At 43.3% G+C, this 26,131-nt stretch overlaps 1 protein-coding gene across 2 annotated transcripts; it reads left to right on the plus strand.

The window, feature by feature from the left end:
• Positions 1-25,734, plus strand: LOC117141409 (glutamate receptor 1). Of its 2 annotated transcripts, XM_033304832.1 has the most exons (17): positions 1-532; positions 4,141-4,499; positions 5,435-5,587; positions 6,150-6,277; positions 6,883-7,012; positions 14,374-14,627; positions 15,093-15,257; positions 16,966-17,298; positions 17,509-17,610; positions 18,229-18,469; positions 18,733-18,827; positions 18,928-19,095; positions 21,382-21,496; positions 23,141-23,601; positions 24,380-24,624; positions 24,952-25,411; positions 25,620-25,734. In XM_033304832.1, exons 2-17 carry the CDS (start codon positions 4,367-4,369, stop codon positions 25,722-25,724), a joined length of 3,288 nt encoding a protein of 1,095 aa, XP_033160723.1. In that variant the 5' UTR covers positions 1-532; positions 4,141-4,366; the 3' UTR covers positions 25,725-25,734. The 2 variants fall into 2 exon arrangements, with proteins under 2 accessions (XP_033160723.1, XP_033160724.1); XM_033304833.1 differs by lacking the exons at positions 21,382-21,496; positions 24,380-24,624; positions 24,952-25,411; positions 25,620-25,734 and having other exon boundaries at positions 23,141-23,378.
• The last annotated feature ends 397 nt before the right edge of the window (positions 25,735-26,131 follow it).

Below are 26,131 nucleotides of genomic sequence, written 5' to 3' on the forward strand. Positions count from 1 at the left end.
TCAAACAGGACGATTACGGCGGAAAGTCTCGAGGATGCTGGCTCTCTAGCGGTCTAGGGAAATCGGAAAATCGGAAAATCGAAAGACGGACCCCAACGAACTACAGATCGGGCCCAAAAACCGAAATCGAGTCGAGTGTTAAAAGAAACCGCTGGGCAAAAAAAAAAATAAAATAAAAAAGGAGGAAAAGATAAAGCTAAGCAAAAAGAAAACCGAGCGCGCATTAAGTGATAATAAAGTAGCGGCAATCATTTTAAAAATTGTGTGCCAGCTTATGCAAATGTAAAAGTCGCTTAAGAGCCAATTCCCAAATATTTCTCAAGTTTCGCCCCAAAGAAAAAAAATCGAAGAAAAAGCTAAGCAAGAAAAGCCGCAATTTAAGTGTGCTGTGTGTGACCAAACAACTTACAAAGCCACCAACAAAACCAAAAAAAAAAAAAAAAAGTAAAGGACCAAGGAAAAATAAATCTGAAGGAGTGGAAGGAATTGTAAGCCGCAAATGAACAGCGACAAATGCTCGGCCCTCTTTTTTGTAAGTTGCCAAATTTGTCGAGGTCCCATTGACTCACTGACTGAATGACTGACTGACTGACTGATTGGCTGACTGCGGGAATGACTTAGTGACTGCGACCTTTGGGTATTGACGAGCATTAATATAAACAGCGGAATTTGTGCTCATTATTTGTGACTTTGACTGTCGTTGGCATGGGAAGTTGTCAGATTCGGAGGCACAAAAAGTAAATTATCAATTATCGGGTCACTTGTCTTTGATTGCCACGAGTACTTCTTTTCACTGCGGGACTTAAGCTAATTATAACGCAAATACATTTTGGCACACGAAACATGAAAAGAGAGACATTAGACAATAAATGCCAAAACAAAAAAAAAAAATAACAGATCTAATCAAGTGTCGTCTTTATAAATTGGTATTGATAGCAGGTTCCCCTAAAAAAAATACTGATATCTTCAATTATTGGGCATGGTTACCTTGCCTTTTCGGCATGACATTGGCATACTAATCACCTCATTGAAATGCAAATGAGACGCCTTATATTATGGATTTTATCTGCGGCCTAATAATTTTCCTGTTACATTTTTATCTCGCCGGATTCGCTAAATACCTGCCATCGTGTTTTGTTTTTCCATTCACGGTTGGCACGTGCCCGTCGACAAGGGAAAACCAAAACGAACTGGGAAAAAAAGGGAAAACATTGCGGGGGCGCCTCGTTTTGAAAGGCAAATTTTGAAGGTCCCGACTCCGGGCGATGCCTATCATCTGGCGAGCTGTAAATTACTGGGGGCACTCGCAAAGGTCAGTTCCATGGATCCGGCTCAGTTTTTGCCGTATCCCGTATCCCGTAGACAGTAACCCGTATCTCCGGATGCCAGCAACGTGTTAAGTTGCGAATGAATAGAGGCGAGACAGGGGAAAAAAGTAATCAGCGAGTGGCTACAAAATAATTATTTAATTAAAGGAAGTGCTGCTCCGCAAGACAACGATGCAGCAACTCTGCTGCTCCTTCGGCCTAAATGTCCATTCATTCGTTTCACTTATCTCGGCCGGCTTTTGTTTTCGGCCCCACTAAATAAGCCAAGTCCCGCTCTTCAACTCGCTGCCACTTAAACGTCCGTGACGTTCAACTTTAGGCTACTAATTTAAATTTAATTAAGTGGGATCATTCGTTTAATGGAAACTGGCCGAGACTCGACTCGACTCTCGTCGCACTTTGCGTTAGTTTTGCCAACGTCATTATAACGAATAAAGTTCGCTGTGCCCCGGCTATATGAATATAAAGCGTCTGTTAACCTATTTTCTAAATGCGCTAAATAATCCCGATGTCGCTGGTGCTTCACCACCCACTACACCAACTCAAACTCCCAGGATACGGATGGGCAACCGGGTCTGGACTCTGGTTTTTATGGGCCCAGCTCAAAATAGACAATGAACAGACAACGGAGTGCAACTTTTCGCTCAAGTGGTTTTTATGTAGATTGCTTCGGTCAATGTTTGCCTAATGAATGAATGGGACCAGAGTTGCGGAGAAAGGGTTCCCATTTCACTACCCGGGGATTAGTTACTGTAACTGATATGATTAAAGAGTGGTTAAGCAGCAAAACAAACTTCAAAGGATGGAGTTTATACAGCTCTACAGGGGGTAATGAACTCCGGTTGGGGATTTTCTATTACCCCCTTGATTCACAGATAACTTAGTTAGCCCAATCAGTTTCTGTTTCAATTTTAATTACGTATATTGCCATCCTAACTTTTAATTACAAATTCCCTTTTAAATTCTGCATCGAAATTGTAACAAGAAATTGTAGTAGAATAAGCCACAAATAGTGACTTTTATTATTGGCAACCATTCCATATTATTTTACTATCTCATACATTCTCGTAAAGATGAAATCTGTGCATATATTAGTTATGGAAAATGTTTACAGAAATAGTAAAACACAACTTAAATCTATATATTTCGCCCCGAAATATCAGATAAGCAATGCCCAAGTTCTGAATATTTATCCTTGAAAAATACATGAGTCCAAAAAATTCGGCAGAGCTAACGAGAAGGAAGTTTATACATGCAGATGGGGCCCAGCTGTGTGCGGCCCACCTCAAATAAGCCGATTTAAAAACAATTTCAAAAATTAAACCATTATTAAAGCCGAGGGGAGTGCAAACGTGAAACGTAAAAAAAAAAAATCCCCACATATAAAACGGCGATCCAAAAATAAAATTCCAATAAGCGTGCGTTTTCGGTTGGCTCCAATGTGGGGGCGGAAAACCCTGGGAAAAAAGGCCAAAGGGATATGGAAAACAGACATTTTCGCGAATACCGACAACAGACCGACCGCCAGAGTCACACAACCAAGCGGGCAGTCATTCAGTCAGCCTGAGCTCTGCAATTTTAAATAATTAACAATAAAAAGCATAAAACAAAAACGTAAACAAAAATAAAGCAGCTAAGGGAGCGAACAGCGTACAAAAAACAACATGCATAAAAGACATTTAAAATAAGCGCAAAATCAGCACAAAAACATTCAGCGAACCGAAAGGATAACGACTGGGGGATATGCGCCAAAGGGTGGCGGAAGGGGCGGCAGAGGCGTCAGGTGAAAGGGGGCGTGGCAGGAGGACAGGTGGGCGGCGAGGCGCAACAATAACTGCACAAGCTGCTGGCACAGTGACACACTGACAACGCACAAAGACAACAGCACAAGAGGATTCGCAGGCGGAGACACACGCACGCACACACGCATATAGACCAGGTGTACATATTTGCATACAGTTCACTGGGCACACACACTCACTCACTCACTCGCACCCACACTTACACTCGCACACACACACTCGAACAAATGCGAGCCTCAGCGGAAAGTGAATGAAACGCGACAGTTGCCAAGTCGGCTGCCATTGTGCCAGGTGCCAGTTGCCAGTTTACCTGTTGCTACAGAGCAAGAAAATACTGTAAATCGTTGCAATTGTGGCGGCATAAATGAATTACTTTTTATCTGATAATTAGCCTTGCCAAAATATATTTAATAAAGAAATATATTTATCTAGTCAAGGTACTCCCATCTTCTGTTTAAAAATCATATTAAAATCCTCAGCTAAATTTGGTTTACCCAAAAAACAATATATATCAATTTTATAACGTCAACGAAAGTCATAATAATAACCTAATATATTAAAACTTTAGTTTACTTGCTACGTTTCAGTTAGAAAGTTGTTTAGCCATAATTAAAATGTAGCTTTTGTACGATAGTACGATTTCAAGGCAATAACTTTCCAAATGAGTGACTTGCTTTAGACTTTTCTCCCCGTGCATTTGTCAGTTCTCCAGGTGTTGGGGACACGTGCAGGCCAACGCGTGCCGGAGTGAATAGCTATAGCTTGGGGGGTGGCTCAAAGGGCGTTCTTAAAAAATACACACTAATTTGCCCCAATAAGCAGGAAACGTTTAATTAAGCACACAAAGCCGAAAAATTTAAGCGACTTACACGGGGCACAATTTGCATGATAACCCAACACGAAATCTCCCCGAAAATCATCTGATATATTTAACATACTTTAACCCAACCTTTTTGCTTTCTGCCCAAAAAAAAAAAAAAAAATTAACGCTGACCCGAAAATATATGCAGGCAGCACAAATTATGCAAATGCTGCGCTAAGTGCGGCAAAATGCTCGCAATGCCAGCGACGACAAGCTACAACTACAACTACAACTGCAGAAAATAAGCGGAAAAGCAGAATTAGCAGCAGCAACAACAACAAGAGGAGTCCTGTTCCGCAGGAATAGCAAGGATATAGCAATATAACAACAAGGCAGCACCGCCAGCATCAGCAGCAGTATCAACGGGCTGCAAAATGCGCTTTGGCTTAAAGTTGAGCTGCCTTTGGCCAAGCTTTTTATTATGGCTAACATGGAGCAGTGGCGGCGGTGGAGGTAGTTGGTGGGGAGTCAGCGCACAGCCATCATTAACCGAGAAAATCCCATTAGGTGAGTAACCGTAACCGTAAGCCCAATGCATCTGACAGCGACCGGAGCTGCAGGATCAGCCACCCACCCACTCCTGGCATCCTGGCAGCCAGCTATTCGTGTCCTGGTTTTGTCCCGGCACTTACTCTTATTTTATAAACGTTCAGCTGCACACGCCTCAGCTTGCTGGGAAATGGCAAAAACGCGCAAAAGTTCCCCATTTCCAAAACTCTCAAGGAGAATACCTTTTCGGACAAAAAAAAATATTGATTCAATAACAGGCTACGTTAAAAGTTTTCAAGTGCTTGGGCTAACCTTACCTTAAAATGTATATCTACTATGGAAAAGAATGGAATTTCAAAATGAATTTTCAATTTCTAATTGCTGCATATATTTTGCGCAGTTAACTTGTATTCGAAGATACATTTTAAGTAAGCTAAGAAGCAACAAAATTTCTAAATAGATAAGATTCGCATTCTGTCGTTCTTTGTCCGAAAAATCATCTACCAAAATGAAGTTTGCAAGGAGTCAGTTTCATTCTATTCCATTTTATTCCTCAATTTTTTGCTGGCCACTTTGAAAGCTGAAACGCCACGCTTATTAGCTTGCTGCAAACGCCACTTAAAAATTGGCTCAAATTGCCCACCACAACAACAGCAACAACGAGAAAAACAACAGTAGTCTGAAAGGCGGCAACAAAGTTTTTCCCAAAAAAAAAAACAAAAACAACACAAAAAATAAAGCGAAGAAAAAATTACAAGAGCAACAACACAAATAAAATTCGAGCGCAAAAGCAATTACAAAGTTTAAAGTGCCTTTGCTTTGAACTTAATTGACAATTTCGATGGAGCAGCTACCGCTACCCCAAAAAAGCCCAAACTTTTACCCAAGTCGAGCACTAACAGCAATTTTACACATCTTTGCATGTTGCTGCCGCTGCCTTTCACCTGAAACAGGTGCCATTTTCGAGCAGGGAACCGACGAGGTGCAATCGGCCTTCAAGTACGCGATGCTCAATCACAACCTGAACGTCTCATCCCGACGATTCGAGCTGCAGGCCTACGTGGATGTGATCAATACGGCGGATGCCTTTAAATTGTCACGACTGAGTAAGTATCTAAGTAATATTCAGTAAGTCTATTGATTAAAACATGAACACAAAGCTCGCTCGTAAGGCGTTATTGAATTTTGACGCACCTTTGAATTGAATTCATGAGATGCAGAAATTGCTGAAATGTAGCAAAAAAAAATGTGATAATTATGCGCATTTTTAGCAAGTCTGCCATTATATGTACATATTTTGATATGTTTTCAATTTCCTTGGAACTCGGTCTACATTTAGCTATCATTGGAATTTCTATCTCTTTTCTGTTGACTTTAATTGTAAAGGATCCAAGTCAACGCTCTTTATGGGTCAGTTTTATGCATTGCAACTATTAGAATATTGAAGCAGCTCATTTAAGCAATAACTCATTAATTAGAATTTGTTTTCATTGAATGTCTATAACTAATGATTCAATATTAAAACACATAAAAATGTCATAAATGTAACTTAAATCTATCTATTATGGTGTGCCCAAAGGCCCAAGCTTAAGATTTATCAAACATTCAATAAAATACATAGAATGTTATGTCATATTTGTATGTCCTCCTTCCGTTCATCTCTTGCAGTTTGCAATCAGTTCTCAAGGGGCGTATACTCGATGCTGGGAGCCGTTTCGCCCGACTCCTTCGACACGCTGCACTCCTACTCGAATACCTTCCAGATGCCATTCGTGACGCCCTGGTTTCCCGAGAAGGTGAGCCCATTAAGACATTAATAAATATTAAAGCGAGTGGGACCAGAGCGAGTGCCAAGGTCGTTTGGCTATTTAAATATGAAATATTAATCATACGCACTGTTGGCTCGCAATATAAATTGGTAACCTTGAAAAGCGCACAAAGCGCACAGCCCAAAGCCCAAAGCCCACCCAAAAAAGCACTCCGCCAGCACAGCTGGGCCAGTTGGAAAATATTTATGAGCCGCCCAGGTACAAATCATTATTAATACTAGCGAGCTGGGACCAAGTCGGTCAACCTGGCCACTTGTTTCTAATGATGTCCTGGCCCAAGCCGGCTGGTTGGTTGGTTGGGTTGGCTGGCTGGTGTTGGTGTCGTGTGCGTGCGCTTTAAAAATTTATAACACACTTTTGGCCTCGCTTAGGCCGTTCGCCCAATAAATCAACCAGGCAAATGCCCGAAACGAGCCCAAAACCAAGGCTCCAACAACAATGAGCACTCAATAATGATTCATGTTTACTAACTCGCCATGTCCTTGCTCCTCCTACCCAACGCACTCCTCCGCCTCCTCCTGCCCACTTCTCCAACCGATTTGCGGCTGTTTTCCATAATTTTCGCGTTTTAGGTGCTTACGCCATCGTCTGGCTTCCTCGACTTTGCCCTCAGCATGCGCCCGGATTATCATCAGGCCATCATTGATACAATACAATTTTATGGCTGGCGCAAAATAATTTATCTCTACGATTCCCACGATGGTGAGTACAGCCAGCATGCATACTAATACATGGCCATCAACAGATATATAGATACATTCGCAGAATGGGGATGCGGATTCGAAGGAAGCTGAGCGAGTCAATAAGCATTTTTCCGCTTTCGCTTCTTGCAACCTCATCTATGCAAACTATGTAGTCGGGGTCGGGAAAGGGACTTCATATAAAATACTGTGCGAAAAATTTTAAATATTTTATATTAATATTTAATAATTAATTTCTCATGTCAATTACATTTTCGGACTATTTTAAACTTATTCTCAATTGTTTAAAAACTTTCAAAAGCTCACTCATATAAACAACTTTCCATCTGGAAAGAACGAGTAAATACATCTTACTTTAAATATTTGTATAATATTTTTAACAACTAATATTATTAGCAATTTTAGTCCAAAACAGCTCTTTAGTTTTCTGCCAGTGAAATTGTAAGCACTCCGCTTTCCCTCCGTCACTGCAGCGTAAATTTGCTTTGTTATAAGTTTCTGCAAGCATTTTCCATTTATCCAGTGCATAAATAAAGTTTAATGACACAGCCGTCTGCATTGAGGTCCCCTTTCTCCATTTCTCCATTCTCGCTGACATTTTGCGCCATTGGCAGTGGGACAATTGGTTTATGTGGCCACCGACGACGAATGGTTGGGGGCATGAAGAGATGTCCGGATGGATGGAGTCTAGTGTCTGGCTCTTGCGTTATTATTATTAATGAATGCCACGTGAAAATCTTTTGCGGTGGCCAACAGCACTCAATCAATTCGAGCCAGTTCATAATCTCCCAGATTGTCTGTCTCTGTCTGTGTTTGTTAATCTCTCTTCATCCCGCTTTCACTTCGTGCCTGTGTTGGTGTGTATCTCATCGGCTGTTTTAGGCCGTGCCAAATGCTTAGTGGCACTCAATCAACTCTGTGGCTTCTTGTTAGCAGCTTAATAAAATCTGATTGCCGGCATATGACTTTAAGGCCATAGTGCGAGATATGGCCAATTAATAGTGATGGGGAAGACAAAATTGCTTGGCCGTTTTTCATTTTTCATAAATTTCCATTTCGCCTGCTTGGTTTATGGCCATGTTTACAAGGCAACTTCTGGCACGTAGCGCCTACGCCTTCTCAACGTCCCATTGTTTTTGGCCAGGCAACTGTTTTGTCCTGGAATGGCTTCCTCCTTTTGTTTATTCAACGCGCCAACGAGTTTATTACAAAGAAATAGGAAAAAAATTTTGCGCCTTGCCTTGAATGCTCCAAAAAAAAAGAACACTATTTATGGGCAATGGCCGGCTTCAGATACGATTTTTCGAGTGGCGTGTAGAACAATCACAACAGAAACAACCATCGATGCAAACACAAACAATATTTCGTTATGGGTTTTCCCCCCGCTCCTTCCACAGAATCTAATTCATGCGAAGTGGGCCAGCGGCTTATAAGTTTATTCTTGCTTGTATTTACGACTTGGCCAAGAAATTGGCTTACACACATTTTCCTTTTAGCTGTGAAATTATTGTATTTGCTGGCCGCTCTCGCTGGGATGCCGGGAAATTCCAATACGTGCTTGCCCAGCGGCTATGCTTCATTTTATTTACGCACAGTCTATGTGTGCGCGAGTGTGTGAGATTGTTTACTAAAAAACACTTGTGCCGCCGCCGGCTATTGGATTTTCCAGACAAGAAAAGCGGGCGGGACATCCACAGGTCATTAAAGAAATCCGCACACGGGATTCGCGGCTTGGTCTTGAGCGATATTCATTTTTCGGGAGCTTAGCCTTTAAGTCTTAAATTGATGAGTTTGCTAATGCAGGTCCTTAATAGATAATTCGAAAATTATGTTAAGCACCTTAGATTGCACTTTAATTGGTTATGGGCCTAGTTTATGGTGAACTTTTAACTTTTGATCGTTCGATTTGAGTTCTTGTCTTAGTCACAGATGTTAGGGATGTAGATTTAAAAGCAAGCGTTTATATGAAAATGATATACATTAAAATATACCAAAAAACCCCACTTTGTGTCGTACAATCCTATCGCTTTCCACTTGCACGATTGAAATGGCAAAAGAGCAGCAGCACACAAACCGAGCTGAAATAACTTCATTTCGAATAGGGCAATGTGGCAAGTTGGCAACTTGGTTGGTGGCCCATCCTTTTGACATGCTAACTGCTCCGAGCAGCTGTCCCGCTTCCAGTCATCGACATCATCCAAGCCAGCCACGTCAAATGAGCCGTATAAGCAAATTTTCCACAGACAGGCAGTGCCAATGAATCGCAAAGTATTTGCACGTACGAGACACTAGAACAAATGACATGCACAGGCAAAAGTGACAGGTGGCGATGCTCGGCTAGCCGGTTTCCAGCCAGATGCAAGGATCCTTGAGACAGGCCGAAAAAAAATGAAATCACTTTGATTCGATATTTGTTTTATTTTTCTTTCGGTTCACCAAATCATTAATTTGTTCTTTTTTACAAGGGAGTGGGAAGAATGTTATTTCGCTTGTTTTCTACAAAGCCAGAACCCAATTTTCCGTGACCCCTTCAGTCTGCCGCGTTGCCATCGATATTTCTGTATGAAAAAGCATACAATCAACAGTCTGCAATGAAAGTAAATGTCTTACTTACATGTACGTATATATACATATATATATATATTTATTTATGTATATGTGGGCCATGTGTGTCCTGGCAGCTGCCGAAAATGAAGAAGGAATCTGGGAATAAAGAAGAAACGCGTTGGGTAGGCGTGGTCCTGCCCATTGCCGTGTTAACAGCACATTGACTTGCCGTGAAATGAAATTTATTACGAGGGGCAGGGCGAGAAAAAGGAATAAACATTCCACGCAGGAGTCACAGATACAAATACGCAGCAGACAACGGCACAGATACAGATACAGATACCAAGAGACAAATACGTAGATACTTGTATTTGTGTGTATGCGTGTCCTGGTGCGTGAGCTCTTTTAAGGACATGTGAGAATTCGCTTGCTCATGCTGCAATGAATACGTCAGCAGTTCGCCGATTGACCACTATTGTTTATTAAAGACACCAAAGTCAGCGCCTAGATCTATTAAAGTTGAACCCAACGGCTAATCAATGCGACTCTTGAACCCTAACTGCAGAATTATGCAAATGGTTTTCGTTTATAGATGAAAGACTTGATTGTCTTTTGGCCCAAAAAAATAGAATCCCCATCGATATCTACATCAAATATGTATATGGCATACCAGTTCGATGTTCAATATGAGTGGTTTGTGGGGATATAAAAATCTGAAAAGAATCTGCGCTAGAGTGGGCATCATGAATAATAAGCGAGCGCTGATTGTTGCCACCATAGAGCGTGTTACATAATTTAAATCACAGATGAATTTGCATAAACTGCGTCAAATGGCAGCGCAAATTGCGTTAAGACAACGACAACGAACAGAAGTCCTTGGTCAGAAAATGGAGACGAGGCCTCCAGTTCCGACTGACTGCCATTAATTTAACCATTATGGGGTTTACGGCGCTTTCACTTTCATGTTATTTGATACATTTAATGCTGCCAGCTACCGCTTTTCCCCATCCCCCCTAGCCCCTTTCGAGGCCATTGAAAACATATGCGCAAAGCCTTTGAGCTTGTCAGCATAATTTCCCCCAGTTTTCCCGCCAGTAACCGAACGAGGCCGCCAAAGACGACGCAGTTTGTAAGTAATTAAAGCGGCAAAGTTGTTGATAGCACAACAGGCAGGACGAAACGGAGACCAGTGAAAAACCATAACAAGCTGCTAAATTGGGGCGTGGCCCGCCCTCTGGTGTATCCTAATTACGGGCAGTTAATGCATAAAATATGGAATATTTGGTTTTGCAGTCAATCGGGAAATGAAAAACCAGCCGACAGCAATGCTTTCCCCATGGCCATCACTTTTTCCGCAACTTTTCTCGTTGTAATTACATTTGTTTATCCACAATTTAGCATCCCCTGTTGTCAACTTTCTCCATAAAATATGCTGCCGAACGTCTTAGTTGTTGGCCGTGTGTGTGATATCTGATGTCCGCATCCGGATCCGCATCCGCATCTCTTGTCCTATCTGTGTATCTTTGCATCTGCGTGTTGTGAGCCGGTGTCGCTATCAAAGGCAGCAAAACTTCATTTCCGCAAAACTAACTTTTGTTTAACATAACAAATTGTCTTGTTTACTTTTCGCATTCGAGTGAGAGTTGGGCGTGGCTCTGTGGCTGTGACAGATTTGCATAGCCACTGGAGAGATAGTGGCCAAATTGAGTGGCAGCCAAAGCCCTGCAATCTTCTTCTCTAGGCACTTTTCAAATTCAATTTCGATTCACTTTTTTTTTTCTTTGCCACTCGAAAACAAATTGAATTTGGGTCGGTGGTTTCCAAAGAAAAAATATATATAATTGGAAATTAAATTCGTTACATAAACGAAAATGAAAGAGCAGCGGCCACAATTCGAAATAAAACAATAAAAACGAACGGAAATGCTCGAACACACACAAAGATACGAGAGCGGATGGGGACTTGAATACGGATACGGATTCGAATTGGGAATCGGGGAGGGATGCCAATTTCGAGCCATAAAGTCGATAGGCAAACGGGAAATCGGGAATCGGGAAGGTCGAATTATATGCGGCGGGGTGAGCCACAAAAATGTTTTGATATCAAAAATGAAATAAAACAAAATCCTCGGCCGCAACAGCATGCTCTTCAATTACACTTTCGATTTTCCGATTTCACACACACACACATAGATACACACGCACATACGCATACGCCAAATCCGAGCGGCAAATCTCAAATCGAAAAAAGCACAAAAATCAAATCCAAACACAAGCCATGCGAATGGAAGCGAAATGGATGGGGTTCGCTGGAGAGGAGGAAGTGCTAGCAAATGAAATTGTATAAAAGGCAAGGCAGAAAATTTATTGCACAACGAGCGGAGCGCACAAAAAATGGCCGCTCACTCATCCACACGGACACACTCACACACACACACACGCACAGAAACACACACATTTAGGAGATATAGAATCGGGAGTCTCTGCATTATTCAGGACAATTTGATACCCCGAAAAGATGTATGCCACTGCGACGAGTGGCGATTTTCATCCTCTGACCCGAGTTGATTGGAGTGTATGCGTATGCAGAGTGCTTTGCATTTAGAAATTCCATCTTTATGAAACCATACAAACTGTAGTTACTTAACAATTTTTCTACTGTTAGTTTTATATTTCAGCAGATATATATGTTTGAAAAAATCTAAAAAAGATGTCACTGAAATCATTCGCTTTCTGAAATTATCTCCAAAGATGTCTATCAGTCTGCAACTATTTGTATTCAAATTATGTATCTTGTCTAAAAGTATCATAGAAACAGTTTTTGTACGGTATTAAAAACTATGTCCCAAGGATAAAGAATAGTGAATGAATAGTGTAGATATTTCTCTCTCTCAAATTTTGTATTGCCCGAACTACCCTTGGATACCCTAAAACTTCGGAATATATACGTACTGTACTCCCCACATAGTGCAAATCAAAGCAACAACAAATTGGAAAAGTATTGAGTACGCTACGCCCGTGCGTAGCAGTGGGCGTGGCAAGCAGAAACAACAGCAACAGCGATGTCTAAATCAAAATCCAGCAGAAGCAAGAAGCAAAAAGCAAATCCCATTTTATCCGCAAACATAAATTGAAGGCGCATTGGAGTTGCACCGCCATGTCTCATGCGACATCCACCGAGAGCCAGTCGAGATTTCACCATCCTCTCACTCAGTTTCCTTGCTGGCTTTTCCTTGGTTTTCCGCCGCTCCTTCACATTTCCCCCCTCGTCCTTCGCCTTTCTTTGTTTGCTGCGTAGCTGTAATACAAATCATCTGTCCGTCTGTCTCTGAGGCTATCTGTTTGTACGTTTCCTTCGGTCCCAGGCGCATTGAATCGTTGAGTTTTGACTCGTAAAGTTTGAGGAAAGTCCTGCGGGAGGACGGGAAGAGGAAGAGCTGGAGGAGCTGAAGCTCGGTTTAAGTGCGAATGAAAGCAGTTAGTTGCAGCCATAACTCAATAAGCACAAATGCAAATTGCGCTGCCAGAGGAGGATTCTCCTCTCGTTCGCATATCGTGCTAACTGTGGAGCCGAGGATAATGCCGGAATACGGTATACTGTATACGAAGGCCCACAAGGATAACGACGTTCCTGCCAAGTGGTCCAAAACTTGGCCTTGCCTCGGGGCCCTGGCATTGCAAACATGCCGCAGTTGGCCTAAATTCTGGGCGGCCCATCCAGAGGTATCTGCTGGATACGCAGTGGCATGTGCGCATCCTTGTATCCGTTTTCGGTAAATTTCAAATTGAAACTGATTTTGCTCCTTTGGCTTTTGTTTGTGGAGGGGGTGATGAGGGGAGTGGGGCCGAGTGTGGCCTATTTTTAGACAAAGCAAATGTTAAGGGCCAGGCGACAAAGAAAACTGGAGCGTTGTGTAGGCGGATTGGAAAAGATTTAGTCGGAAAAGAAATAAAATCAGAAATTAAAAGTGAAAGTGCTTAAATGTGGGCATTAAACGAAATAAATTCAATGAAAACTCAAAAGATCATAGTGGAATCAATCGATTTGTAATCCTTTTTGAGGAGCTTACATTCTAAAAAGCAAATGAAGGCCAATGGACATAGTTCTTTCAATTTAAGTTTTGCTTGGTAACACTATTTAAAGTTTCATTTAATCGATTATGCATAATTTTTTTAAGTGTGCACTAGATCTCAAATTGCTTTAACTAATAACAGTTTCTTTTGAATAGAAATGATGTAAAATCTCTTGATGGCTTATTATTACCACAATAATAGCACCTGAATTGCACTTTATTCATATCACAATGAGGTCTGGTCACAATTCTCTGGAAAATTGAGATAAGCGCAGTTGATAGCATCAGCTGATTAGCAGCGGTTTCAATAAAATAAGGAGCTTACAACCGAATTAAATTCAATTCACGTCAGACGAGCTTTTCGCATAAGCAGATTTTGGCGTGAATAACGCGACGCATTTGATTTCTCGTCGGGTGGATTGGATGGTTATGGGTATAAGCCCCTTGTCTGACCCCCATCCAAGCCTTTGGGCTTCCTGTGAGTTGCAAATGTTCGTCTTGTTGATAAGGGACTGGGGGCTTGGGCGTCCAGGGACCCAAGGGCCCGGGGCTTATTCCTTTCCAGTGGCTAACGACTCGCAAAACTGTTGATGGCCGTAATTTGTGTGCCCTCAGCTAATGCATCTATATATCTGGATCTGGATCTGGTCATATGACCGGATGGCCCAGAATGTGTGTAAATTTGCCCCGAAACTCAGTTAATTAACAGGATCACACTTGATAACCCCTCCTCACTCCCGCAGGTCTGCTGCGCCTCCAGCAAATATACCAGGGCCTGCGGCCCGGCAACGAGTCCTTCCAAGTGGAGCTGGTCAAGCGCATCTCTAATGTCAGCATGGCCATCGAGTTCCTGCACACGCTGGAGCAGATCGGCCGATTCGAGAACAAGCACATCGTCCTGGACTGCCCCACGGAAATGGCCAAGCAAATACTCATCCAGCATGTGCGTGATTTGCGACTGGGCCGTCGCACCTACCACTATTTGCTGAGTGGTTTGGTAAGTGTTACTGCCCCAAAAACCCAACCAGCAAACACCCGAAACAAAGGCCAGAAACGATCCTGAAACCAATTTACATCAGGCATTAGTAACTATAAAATTATCAGTATTTTTTTATACAAAAGGAAATGCTTAATTTCTGTTAAAGGTTTTTCTTTTGATTAAAGATATATGGTTTACATATATTCCATATCATAAATAAATTAGTTTAAATTAATATTAAATCCAAAATATTTGTAGACATTGTATCGCACATCAGCTAATTTGTGATTCAAATAACCACATGAACTTCATAAATAATGTATAATTAAAATTTCATAATAGAGTTCATTTAACGTGCATAAAATGGCTTATATTAATATTTTGGTATTTTTAACGCATAAAGGACTGAGCCCCCTGCTTTCACCGATTCCTTGCACTGTAGCCTTATTAACCCAATTTCAATTCCATTGTCTTGCATTGCAGGTCATGGACGATCGCTGGGAGAGCGAGATAATCGAATTTGGCGCCATTAACATCACGGGCTTCCGCATCGTGGACACGAATCGGCGGCTGGTCCGTGAGTTCTACGACAGCTGGAAGCGCTTGGACCCCCAGATGAGTGTGGGCGCTGGCCGTGAATCGATTTCGGTGAGTAGCCATAGTCAAAGCCGCTATCCGGTCCGAACGAGGCCAGCACACACTTATTTGGCAGTTAAATATTTGCGGGGATTTAATGTTTGGCCAGAGAGAAACAGAGAGAGAGAGAGACACACACAGAACTGTAGCATAGTTTGCGGCGCTTTGTCACCGCTTTGCGCTCTGTTTGCACTTGTGTTTGTGCCTCTGTTTGTGTTGCGTGTAGTCAAATACTCGTCTAGTATTCTAGTATTCCGGCGACAGATTCCAGATTTCACTTTTTCCAAGCGGCCAGGAGACAGATAGCTATCGCACAACTTGCAGTCAAAGGCACATGTGTCCTTGTCGCTGCTGCTCCGTTGTCCTTGTGAATGCTGCTGGGACACAGACATATACACTATGGCAAGAGATAGTTAACAGAACTAGGAAATAAACTTGCTTGCATTTAGAGAACAGTTACACAAAAGTACAAACCTTGATACTTAAAATGCCTTAAAACTTCTCACGCGTTTTTCGTCTCTACTTGTTTTCCTCATAAAGCATATAGATGTTTTATTTGCCTAATTTTCATGCATGTTTAGATGCAAATTTTAAAATTTATACTTCAAAGTGAGCCCTAATCATTATAATCATTTTATAGACTTACTGTGGCTAAACTAAATGTCTTTCAGTGTAAAAAGGACAGCCTTGCGGCAGCAGCAAGTTGGTTTATTTTGCGCTGGCTGGCTGTTTATATTTGTATTTCCTTGGCATTATCCTTGTTGACAAAGATTTCACTTTGTGGCGCTTAAACGTTAGTTGAATTCAGCTGCAGGACAGTTCTCTCCGGTCCGGTTCTGTATGGTCCGGTCCGGTCTGAACCGTTGTCCTTGCTATTCAGTCCGTTCCGGTCCAGCGGACCGCTGCTCTCTTTGGCAGCACTTGTTTGTATAGTTGACTTGCGTGTGTGTGTGTGAGGGAGTGTGTATGTGGATGTGGGTGTGTGCTGGGGGAAATTCACATTAAAGCCTTTGTGTGGCATTCCCTTTTCAGTTCACTCATTCCGTGTTTGCCCAACTGCCAGTAGGCCAGTTTAAGGTCTCGCACATCCAGTCAGCCAACGGCGAAATATTAAATCAAAGTTATGCCCGCTCTTTTGTGCGGGTTAATCTGCGACACGTTTCGTGGATGAACTCTCCCGGGGGCCTTGGGCTAGCTAGCTTAACCCCTAGTTGCCCAACACCTGCTGCTCCGTTGGGCTAAATAAGGCAAAAGATAGCTCTGCCCCAGAGGGCAATGGCTCGCAAAATTGTGAATAACAGCGTGTAATGCACTCATTAAATGCCAGCAGCTAAACCACCTTACCAGTAATGAATCCACGGGGGGCTTTATTGACTGTCATCCACACCCACCATCCTCTCCTTGTGGATTATTCCCAAATTAATGCTTTTTGGCAGGGTTTATAGTAAACACCTGGATACCCTAAACATGATTAACATATTTTAAATAACATTTTAAAATTTCTTTTAAATGCTAAACAGTTTAAGTACCGCATTTTTTTATAATTATTTATTAAGAATCCTCATCTGAATTTGTATTTGCATTGTAAATCTTATGATTTATAATAATAATTTTATAAGGTTCCAATTAAAGTACGACACTTGTAATATACGAACTACCCAACCATTTGGAAATTTTTTAATCGAAACCCTCACATTTTTCTTTAATCAAAAAATCTCAGGCCCAGGCGGCGCTAATGTACGATGCCGTTTTCGTCCTGGTGGAAGCGTTCAACAAAATCCTGCGCAAGAAGCCCGACCAGTTCCGGAACAATGTGCAGCGTCGCAGTCAGACGCTGATGGTGGCCCAGGCGGCGGCCTCCACGTCCAGCGATGGCTACAACTACAGCGCCAGCGGTGGAGGTGGTGGCAATGGTGGTGCGGGCGGTGGATTCGCTGGTAGCGATTCCGGAGGATCCGGTGGCATGGCCTCGCGAGCACTGGACTGCAATACGGCCAAGGGCTGGGTGAATGCCTGGGAGCACGGCGATAAAATATCGCGTTATTTGAGAAAGGTGAGCTAGAAGCATTGATGTTCGCGACGATGATGTGGACACAATGTACCAACATCATCGACATCGATACACCTGCCAGCCGTGCAAACTGACAAAGCAATTAGGCACATATACGCCAAAAACCCACCCACTCCCTCCCCCACAATGCTCCTATTTTACGGCCCAGTCGGCACTACAGCTATCTCTCTGTTGGTATCTTTACCTTCGCAGGTGGAAATCGAGGGCCTAACCGGGGACATCAAATTCAACGATGACGGCAGACGCGTCAATTACACGCTGCACGTCGTCGAGATGACAGTAAACAGCGCCATGGTATGTGTTTTGTGTTCTGTGCTTTGTTGTCTAGTGTAGTTTGGGGCTGTGTGTAATGGTCCGCGCGGCGTTAAGCCATCCGGGAAAAAGTTAAAGCCGTTGCGCTGTTTGTGCCACATCTGGGGACTAATTTTCACTTGGCTATTTTCGGAAGGGGAAACGACAGGCAGCTTGGCTGTTTTAGTTTGAGTCCAGAATTTAAAGTTCGATTTAGTAGCATAAGAAATTTAGCCAAAAAACAAAACTCAACTTTTCAATCTATTATTATAAGTGAAACAAACAGCAAATTATACAACTTTTAGTCTAAATACACAGCACTCCGTGTTAAGTCGAATTAAAGATAGAACTTTATTCAACAATATATTAATTTTGGAAGTATTGCAGTTTTTACTAAAATTACATTTTGTAACTTACACAAATGAATAACTCCAAACGAAAATAAGCTGCCCTTTCTGATGTTCTCCGTTGAGAAATGGAAAATAATTCAGAGTTAGGCAAATATCGATTCGGTTTGCTCCCATGTGGGGATCTAGGTGTCGATGTCTGCATTATTTATGGCCTGCCCAGCTCAGTAATTTATAATCTTTGGGGGCATCTTCTTCGTTTCTGACAACCCAGGTCAAGGTGGCCGAGTGGAATGACGATGCCGGACTGCAGCCCCTAAATGCCAAGTACGTACGATTGCGTCCGCACGTGGAGTTCGAGAAGAACCGGACCTACATCGTGACCACTGTCCTGGAGGAGCCCTACATCATGTTGAAGCAGGTGGCCTTCGGTGAGAAGCTGCACGGCAACAATCGGTTCGAGGGATACTGCAAGGACCTGGCCGATCTGCTGGCCAAGGAGCTGGGCATTAACTGTAAGTGAATGCGCGATGGGCGATTCCCTGCTTAATCGGCCGTAAGGGCAAGCCCGCTCACGATAGCCGTGCACTCAAAGAAAAATGTTGTGCTTGAAATATTTTATACAATTAGTAAAATTTCTTTAAAATTATTTGGAATAAGCTACATTCTTAAATTTCCCAAAAAATAATTACTTTAACTTTATAGATTATAATAAGTTCTTGTCTAAATGGATCGGTATTTTGTATAATCCCAATTTCTCCATGTGTGTGAATTGCAGACGAGCTGCGCCTGGTCAAGGATGGCAATTACGGCTCGGAGAAATCCAGTGCCCATGGCGGCTGGGACGGAATGGTGGGTGAGCTGGTGCGCAAGGTAAGTTCCTACGCCCGCGGCCATTCCGTGCTTCTTCCCGTTTCCCTTTTCGCATCCTCTGACACGAACCACCTACCAAATGAACTCCTTCGCATTGCAGGAAGCGGATATTGCGATTGCCGCCATGACGATTACCGCCGAACGCGAACGTGTCATCGACTTTAGCAAGCCGTTCATGTCGCTGGGCATCTCCATCATGATTAAGAAGCCAGTGAAGCAGACGCCCGGCGTGTTCAGCTTCATGAATCCTTTATCACAGGAAATTTGGGTGCGTATATGCTAGGTAGTTTCCCGTAGATCCCGGTTTCCCTATCCCATCCTCTTTCCCCTTTCCAACTCTCCTTTGGCGGCATGCATTGGTCATTGGTCATTGGTGCTCAGCGAAGCGTTGCAACTGGAGTTGAAGATTTTACAGCCGGATTTCGCGATTGCGATTGTGGATTGTCCAGGACCTGCGCCCTCGGAGCCAAGAACATTTTACTCATTGCTATGGCACTTGGCACTGCCTCGAAATTTCTAATTATTTCCCGTCACCGAAAACTAAAAAGGACTCAGGCTAAACACATAGAGCAATGTGTTTATTTTCACTTTGGTAACGAGTCAAAATGTTGCAAAAATCGCACTGCATACAAATGAGTAAAGTTTTTAAACAATTTCTTCATTTCTGCTTCTGTTTCGCCGCCGTTGCCTGGTAATTTTTACGCTTGCCAATTTTTTTCGCCCCTATTTTCATTATTTTCTACGCCGCCTTTTTTTTTACCCGCCCGATGCGAAGAAGGCTGTGTCCGCTGCTCGGGGAAAAGTTTGCGGCAAAAGTTTCGACTTGTATATTTATTTCTTCTGGTTTCGGCTTCAACTTGGCACCACGTAAGCTCCCAAAGTTTAATAGAGTAAACGACAAAGTTTTTTGTGCTTTTGCCACTGTTTGCCTTTTTTAACATTACTCGCATAAACAGCAGCACAGCACTTCGTGTCCATGGGAGTTGTTTTCCCCGAAATTACGTGGCCGTCAAGTTTTAAATTTAACGCTAGTCTCTGGTCCGAACTTTGCCGCTCGAGGCTTGTTTAAATAATGGCAAGCCATCAAATTTGTATGAGCGTTTAGTTGATGTTTATGTTGCACCCGGGCGTTTCACAACCACTACTAAAAATGTTGGATGAGCGGCGGAAGGATAACTGGGTAGACAATTAAACAAATTAGATGGCCATATACCCATCTTTTGCCGACTGCTACTAATGCGCTGTAAATGCGCAAAATTATGGAGGCCGTTAAATTTAAGCACAATAAAAAATTCATAAAAAGGGGCAGAGCCCAAATCAGAATCTCGAGAAGTCAAAGAGTGTTGACAGCGCGACAAACGCAAAATTAAATGCTAATAAAAGTCGGCGAACAGCGCGCCAAAGTGAAAGCTAATGCGTAATTTGACATGAGCTAAAAAAAATTACAAATGCAAATTAGTTTGCCGGGGTCGGGAGTAACTCAACTGAGCTCCGAAGATGCCAGCTAAAGTGTAGCGGGCCAAAAAGGAAAAGGCAAAAGCCAAGGCGCAAAGTTAACAAGCTAATAAAAAAGTCTTTTACAAAAAATTTATCATAAATTAAATGAAGCATTTCAGCTGCACACTTACTCTAACTCACCCACACACACACTCAAAGCGGCACAATCCTGCTTAGGAGCGTGTGAGTGTGGTGAAGCCATTCAGGCATATGAAAGCGGCGGCGTAAAACGACAAGGACACACCTTTCCTTCCGCACAAAGGCGCTTGCCATGGCAGCCATTCAGGTGCTGACAGCTCCCACACACACAAGCACCTGGCTCTGCACTGGGCGAAAAAAAGTTGTACAAGTCCATAAACATTTATATGTGACAGCCAGCTGTACAACTAAAGTGCTGAGTCAGAAATTAAATCTGTTAAGAACCTTTCTTAAAAGGAAAATTGTACGAAAAGTCTATGCTGTATTATATATTTAGCTGGTTCTTTACAAACAAATTAAAATATGTATAAAATTATTTAACATTTACATAATCTTAGTAAATGTATCTGAATTGTATTCTACAAAAAACCCTATTGTCCTGTAAGGAACAATACTAAATGCTTAATTATGAGCAAAATCTCTATCTTATACTCCAAAATCTACGAGTACTATTTTGCAACCAATTTTTTTTTTCTCCGTTCTGTTGCTGCAACACCAACGGTGGCAAATGTTGCCGTATAGTCGACAGCAGCTTTTCTGCTCTTGTCGATGTCCTTGGGTGCTATTGTCTGACTCGTCCTGCCGCGAAAGCACCTGCCCCCCTCGCCATCGCCCCATTAGGTTAATGTTTCGTTATTTTCTAGGAAGCCCCGGCCGCTTCCGCTTCAATTAGTTAAGAAAATTTAATGAAAAAAAGCAGCAGCAGCAGCAGCGGCAGCAGTGGCTGCTTGCACAGGTGCCAGGTATTCCAGCCAGCCGCCTTCCATGTCCCCAGTCACGAATTTCATGTCTCATGTTTACCAACCATCCCTACAGCGAACTTTCTTTTCTTTCTCTTTTTGCTTTCACCTGCCAACAGGTAAGCGTCATCTTCAGTTACATCGGCGTGAGCATCGTGCTATTCTTTGTGTCGCGCTTCTCGCCACATGAATGGCGCCTCGTGCAACAGCAGCCGCAGCAATCACAGTCGCCAGGTGAGTACTGTACGCACACCTGCCCTTGTGCCACCTGCCTGGGCATTTGAATATTGAATTAAATTGCTCGCTTAAGAAAAGTTCGGAATAGCAATCGTTTAATACGGGGATTTCGCCCACGTAAATGCGCTTAGAAATTGGCATTAGCTTAGTACAAATGTAATTGTCTTAATTTAGAAAAGGCAAATGAGTTGAGTACAATTTCATTTTTCTTTTTACGTGAAGTTCAGTTATCAATTAGGCCATTAACTTTTTTTTTTAAGAATAACATAACTTAATTACCATTTTCCCAACTATGTATTTAAAGTAATATTAAAATGTATATTAATGAGAATTTGTATATACTAAAGACCCAAACAATAGTACGTTCATTACAAAAAGTAAACTGATTTAAGTTTGGCATGATTTCCGTTTTAAAGATCCTTAAACACCTATAACATACGTTATTTGTTTCTATATTGCCATTGTGTCACCTTTTTCAAGATACAATTTAATTTCACACCAAGTGCACAATTTCTTTGAGTGCATCCTAACGAGATATGTGCGTAAGCCAAAAAAGCGATGATTCCAGGCGGAAGACCCAAAATCTCGTAATTGTATGCATCTGCTACAACTTTTGACTTGTTTTGCATTCGATTTTATTTGATTTCACGGAAAATTCAATTATTTTAATCCAATTTGCCACTGGCACTGCTGTTTTTTTGCTGGAATTCAGTTGACAATCGGAACGAGAGTCAGATACGTACGTATGAACTGGGGAAGCTAGTCACTGTGAGAGAATCAGAGCCGGCGATGTGGAGTGGCTGTTCATAACAATCTATTGACATCCTGCAAAACATCCTTAATGTAATTTTAGCGGAAAGTAAACAACATTCTGTATGCAGGCAGCGTTTGCAGAATGTGTAAAAACGAAGATAGATAAACAGAGGGACCCAGTGCCACAGAGTGGGACAAAGGCGAGTGCAAAATGAAACCTGGCAAGGACTATGCTCCTGCATGAAAAGGACACGCCATGCCGGCAGTAAAATCAGCATCCACATCAGCCTCACGAGCAGGACTCGCTGGGAAAAGGACGAATGTCATCACATCTCCAACCGACAGTCAATGGCTTTGCAATTGAAGCAAATGGGGAACAGAGACTTGGCTATGGGTTTGATTGCATATCAATTAGAGCAGGCGCAAAAAGCCAAGCCAAACGAAATGATTGAAACTTGGACAGTCGACATGGGCACGTACTGACAGCTCACTCCCTGTTTTCCGAATCCAGTTCACACTGGGCGACCGAACTAAATTTAGAATGATTAATTATGTTCCTGAAAGGATTTTAATGGGGAAAATAATAGGTCATGCAATTCTTGAAGGTTACTTCAAAGCTTAAGTTTAATCAATATGGGTTACCACTTCTCTTTTGTAAGTCTTAATCATCTATCTGGAACACCTTTTATGTTTTATGTTCTTACCATATGTATTTATGTATTATATTATGATAAGTATACCTTTTATCGCATTCTAAATATTTTCTGGGTCTTTAGTTTAGTAGTAGTGCACTTTTTCTCACTGTGCATTAGCAGACTGCGTTTGCTGTCTGCGGTTTCGTTTTGCGGCCAACTCACCGCCCCTTTTTCCGCCTGATTCCCTTTTTAGATCCGCATGCACATCACGAACAGCTTGCCAATCAGCAGCCGCCCGGCATCATCGGAGGTGCACCACTGCCCGCTCCTCCGGGACCACCCACTCCGGGCGCCCAGACGGCAGCAGGAGCAGCTGCCCTGCAGGCGGCCCTCTCCGCCGGAAGTCCCGGTTCCGGAAGCTCCTCCTCGGCGGCGGTGAACGAGTTCAGCGTGTGGAACTCCTTCTGGTTCTCGCTGGCCGCCTTCATGCAGCAGGGATGCGATCTGTCGCCGAGGTCCGTGTCCGGACGAATTGCAGCCGCCTCGTGGTTCTTCTTCACCCTGATACTCATCTCCTCGTACACGGCCAACCTGGCCGCCTTCCTCACCGTGGAGCGAATGGTCACGCCGATCAATTCACCGGAGGACCTGGCCATGCAGACGGAGGTGCAGTACGGCACTCTGCTGCACGGCTCCACGTGGGATTTCTTCCGGGTGAGTAAATACTCTGACAGGTAACTATGCACTGAGGGAAAGTAATTCCTTTCCTTACGTTCCTTGATTTAAAAGTGGGTCACCATATGTCTAAGACCTTTTTCTCTCTGTATACCTATATACCTTCCCATTTCATAGACTACTTATGGAATTGCTAGTCCCGATTGCCTAGCAGCCAAATTAATTTGGGGATACTCATGTCACACTCATTTGACAACCGCACAATGGCCAAATCAAAGACAATAAAAGCCAACAGTCAAGGCCTAGAAAACCATTGGAATTTGCTGGCTGAGCCTTTTGAGACGTCAAAATTGAGAGAGGCCCCAGCCGGGCCACGAATTAATTTGTGTTAGACGAGAAATAAAAAGCAATTTGCCGCTGCCGTTCAGCAATCCACATTCCATTTCTCCGGCCGTCAATCGGGCCAAAAATGCAAAAGAAATGGGACGCAATTCTATTTTTTATGGCTACATTTATTTGAGATGCTTTTAAGCACACTTACGCTCTGCTGCCCCGCCATGTGAGCAGATATATTTCTATATATTTGGGCATACTCGTATACTATGTACGTTCATATATAACTCCGACAGCCATTGGTAGCCGACTAGGCACTCGGTTTCAGCATCCTACTGATGGATGTCTGGGCAAAACGGGTGTCCCTATACGCATGCATTCGATTGTCCCGGGATGCAGGGGCGTATACGCTATATCCGTATTCCGTATTCCGTATTCCGCAGTCCGTACTTTATATTCCCGTTCGTCTTTTGTGTGCCCGCAGCGCTCCCAAATCGGACTCCACAACAAGATGTGGGAGTACATGAACTCGCGCAAGCACGTCTTCGTGCCAACCTACGATGAGGGGATCAAACGTGTGCGCAACTCCAAGGGCAAGTACGCCCTCCTGGTGGAGTCACCCAAAAACGAGTATGTGAACGCCCGCGAGCCCTGCGACACAATGAAAGTGGGCCGCAATCTGGATACAAAGGGATTTGGCATCGCCACGCCGCTCGGTTCGGCGCTCAAGTGAGTACACTGTGGGGAAATGGGGTCAACTTAAGTGGGCTATTTAGTTTTTCATTTCGAAATATGCAAGACTACGTAAAATATATAATTTTTAAAGCATAATTCATTAAATGTATACAAAAATTAAATATTTTCAAATATTTTATTTTTATAAATGTCAAAGATTATTTAATGTGTAGTTCCGGAATCTGGGTGACATCGGGGAGTCAGAAATTGATGCCTTTTACGGCGAGAAACTGGGGAGTTTTCAGCCGGAGATGAAAGCTAACCCACATACTTAACAAAGCGCCGCCATTCTCATTTCCATTCCCGCTCCCCATTCAACAGGGACCCCATCAATCTGGCCGTGCTGACGCTAAAGGAGAACGGCGAACTGATCAAGTTGCGGAACAAATGGTGGTACGAAAAGGCGGAATGCAGCACCCACAAGGACGGTGAGACCTCGCACAGCGAACTATCGCTGAGCAATGTGGCCGGGATATTCTACATCCTGATTGGCGGCCTGCTCGTCAGCGTGTTCGTGGCCATCCTGGAGTACTGCTTCCGCAGCAGGGATTCGCGTTCCGCGTCCAGTGGTTCCGGCATGGGCTTGGGCATGGGACTGGGCAGCGGCATGAGTGGCGGCAGTCTGGGTAAGGCCAATGGATCCATGATGCTGGGTCCGTCGAGCGCCGTGCCCGGCGGGATGCCGTCCTCACATCAAAGGAGCACGCTGACGGACACCATGCACGCCAAGGCGAAATTGACCATTCAAGCGAGTCGCGACTATGACAACGGACGCGTCGGGGTAAGTTGCACTTAAAAAAGAACATATTTTCTTTATATAAAGCTAACTTGGTATAATCTAAAATGTAATACTTTTAAATATAATAAAATGTAAATACTAGTTTTCCTTAGTGTACTACATTAAACCAGTTTATAGAGTGCTAGATATGTGTTCTATTTTTAACGCACTTGCGATGTTCATCCAAGCATTGATTCTAATCCACGCACAGTATCTCAATTGCGCCTCGTTGCAGTACTATCCGCCCGCCCAGCTCTCGGCCACGCCCCCCGACGCCGGGGACTCCCTGCACATGAACGCCCACGGGCAGGTCTGACATGAGCATGCGCAGGAGTCGCGCCTCTGACGCACTCCCTGCGCGCCCACGATCCGCCGGATAATGGCCAACAGCCGCCAGGAGACGGAGAAGATGATGGGCGGCGGTCACGGCGGTACAGTGACCGTATCCGTTCCGGCCACCTGCTCCAGCAGCATGAACGGCAGCCACGAGGGCAGTCTCACGTTGTCGCCGAGCAGCGGGAGTGCCACACTGATGCGCCACTCGCCGGACATCAACCAGCATCCGTATGGCAAGTAAGTGCTCGGATGGGTTGTTAGCTATAAGGACACCTAGTCGTAAGAGCCGAAAACCAACCACATGCAGTAACACATCGGCAGAAGCTTAAAAAACGCTGCATACTTTAAGGCGAGCCATTTTGCACAGGGGATTTATTCTAAAAATTT

This window comes from Drosophila mauritiana, chromosome 3L (genome assembly GCF_004382145.1).
Source record: "Drosophila mauritiana strain mau12 chromosome 3L, ASM438214v1, whole genome shotgun sequence".
Lineage (NCBI taxonomy): Eukaryota > Metazoa > Arthropoda > Insecta > Diptera > Drosophilidae > Drosophila > Drosophila mauritiana.

Coding starts and splice junctions, on each gene's coding strand:
- LOC117141409 (XM_033304832.1), top strand. CDS start 4,367: ATGCGCTTTGGCTTAAAGTTGAGCTGCCTTTGGCCAAGCTTTTTATTA. Junction 5,588..6,149: donor CTTTAAATTGTCACGACTGA/GTAAGTATCTAA, acceptor CATCTCTTGCAG/TTTGCAATCAGTTCTCAAGG. Junction 21,497..23,140: donor GCAGCAATCACAGTCGCCAG/GTGAGTACTGTA, acceptor TTCCCTTTTTAG/ATCCGCATGCACATCACGAA.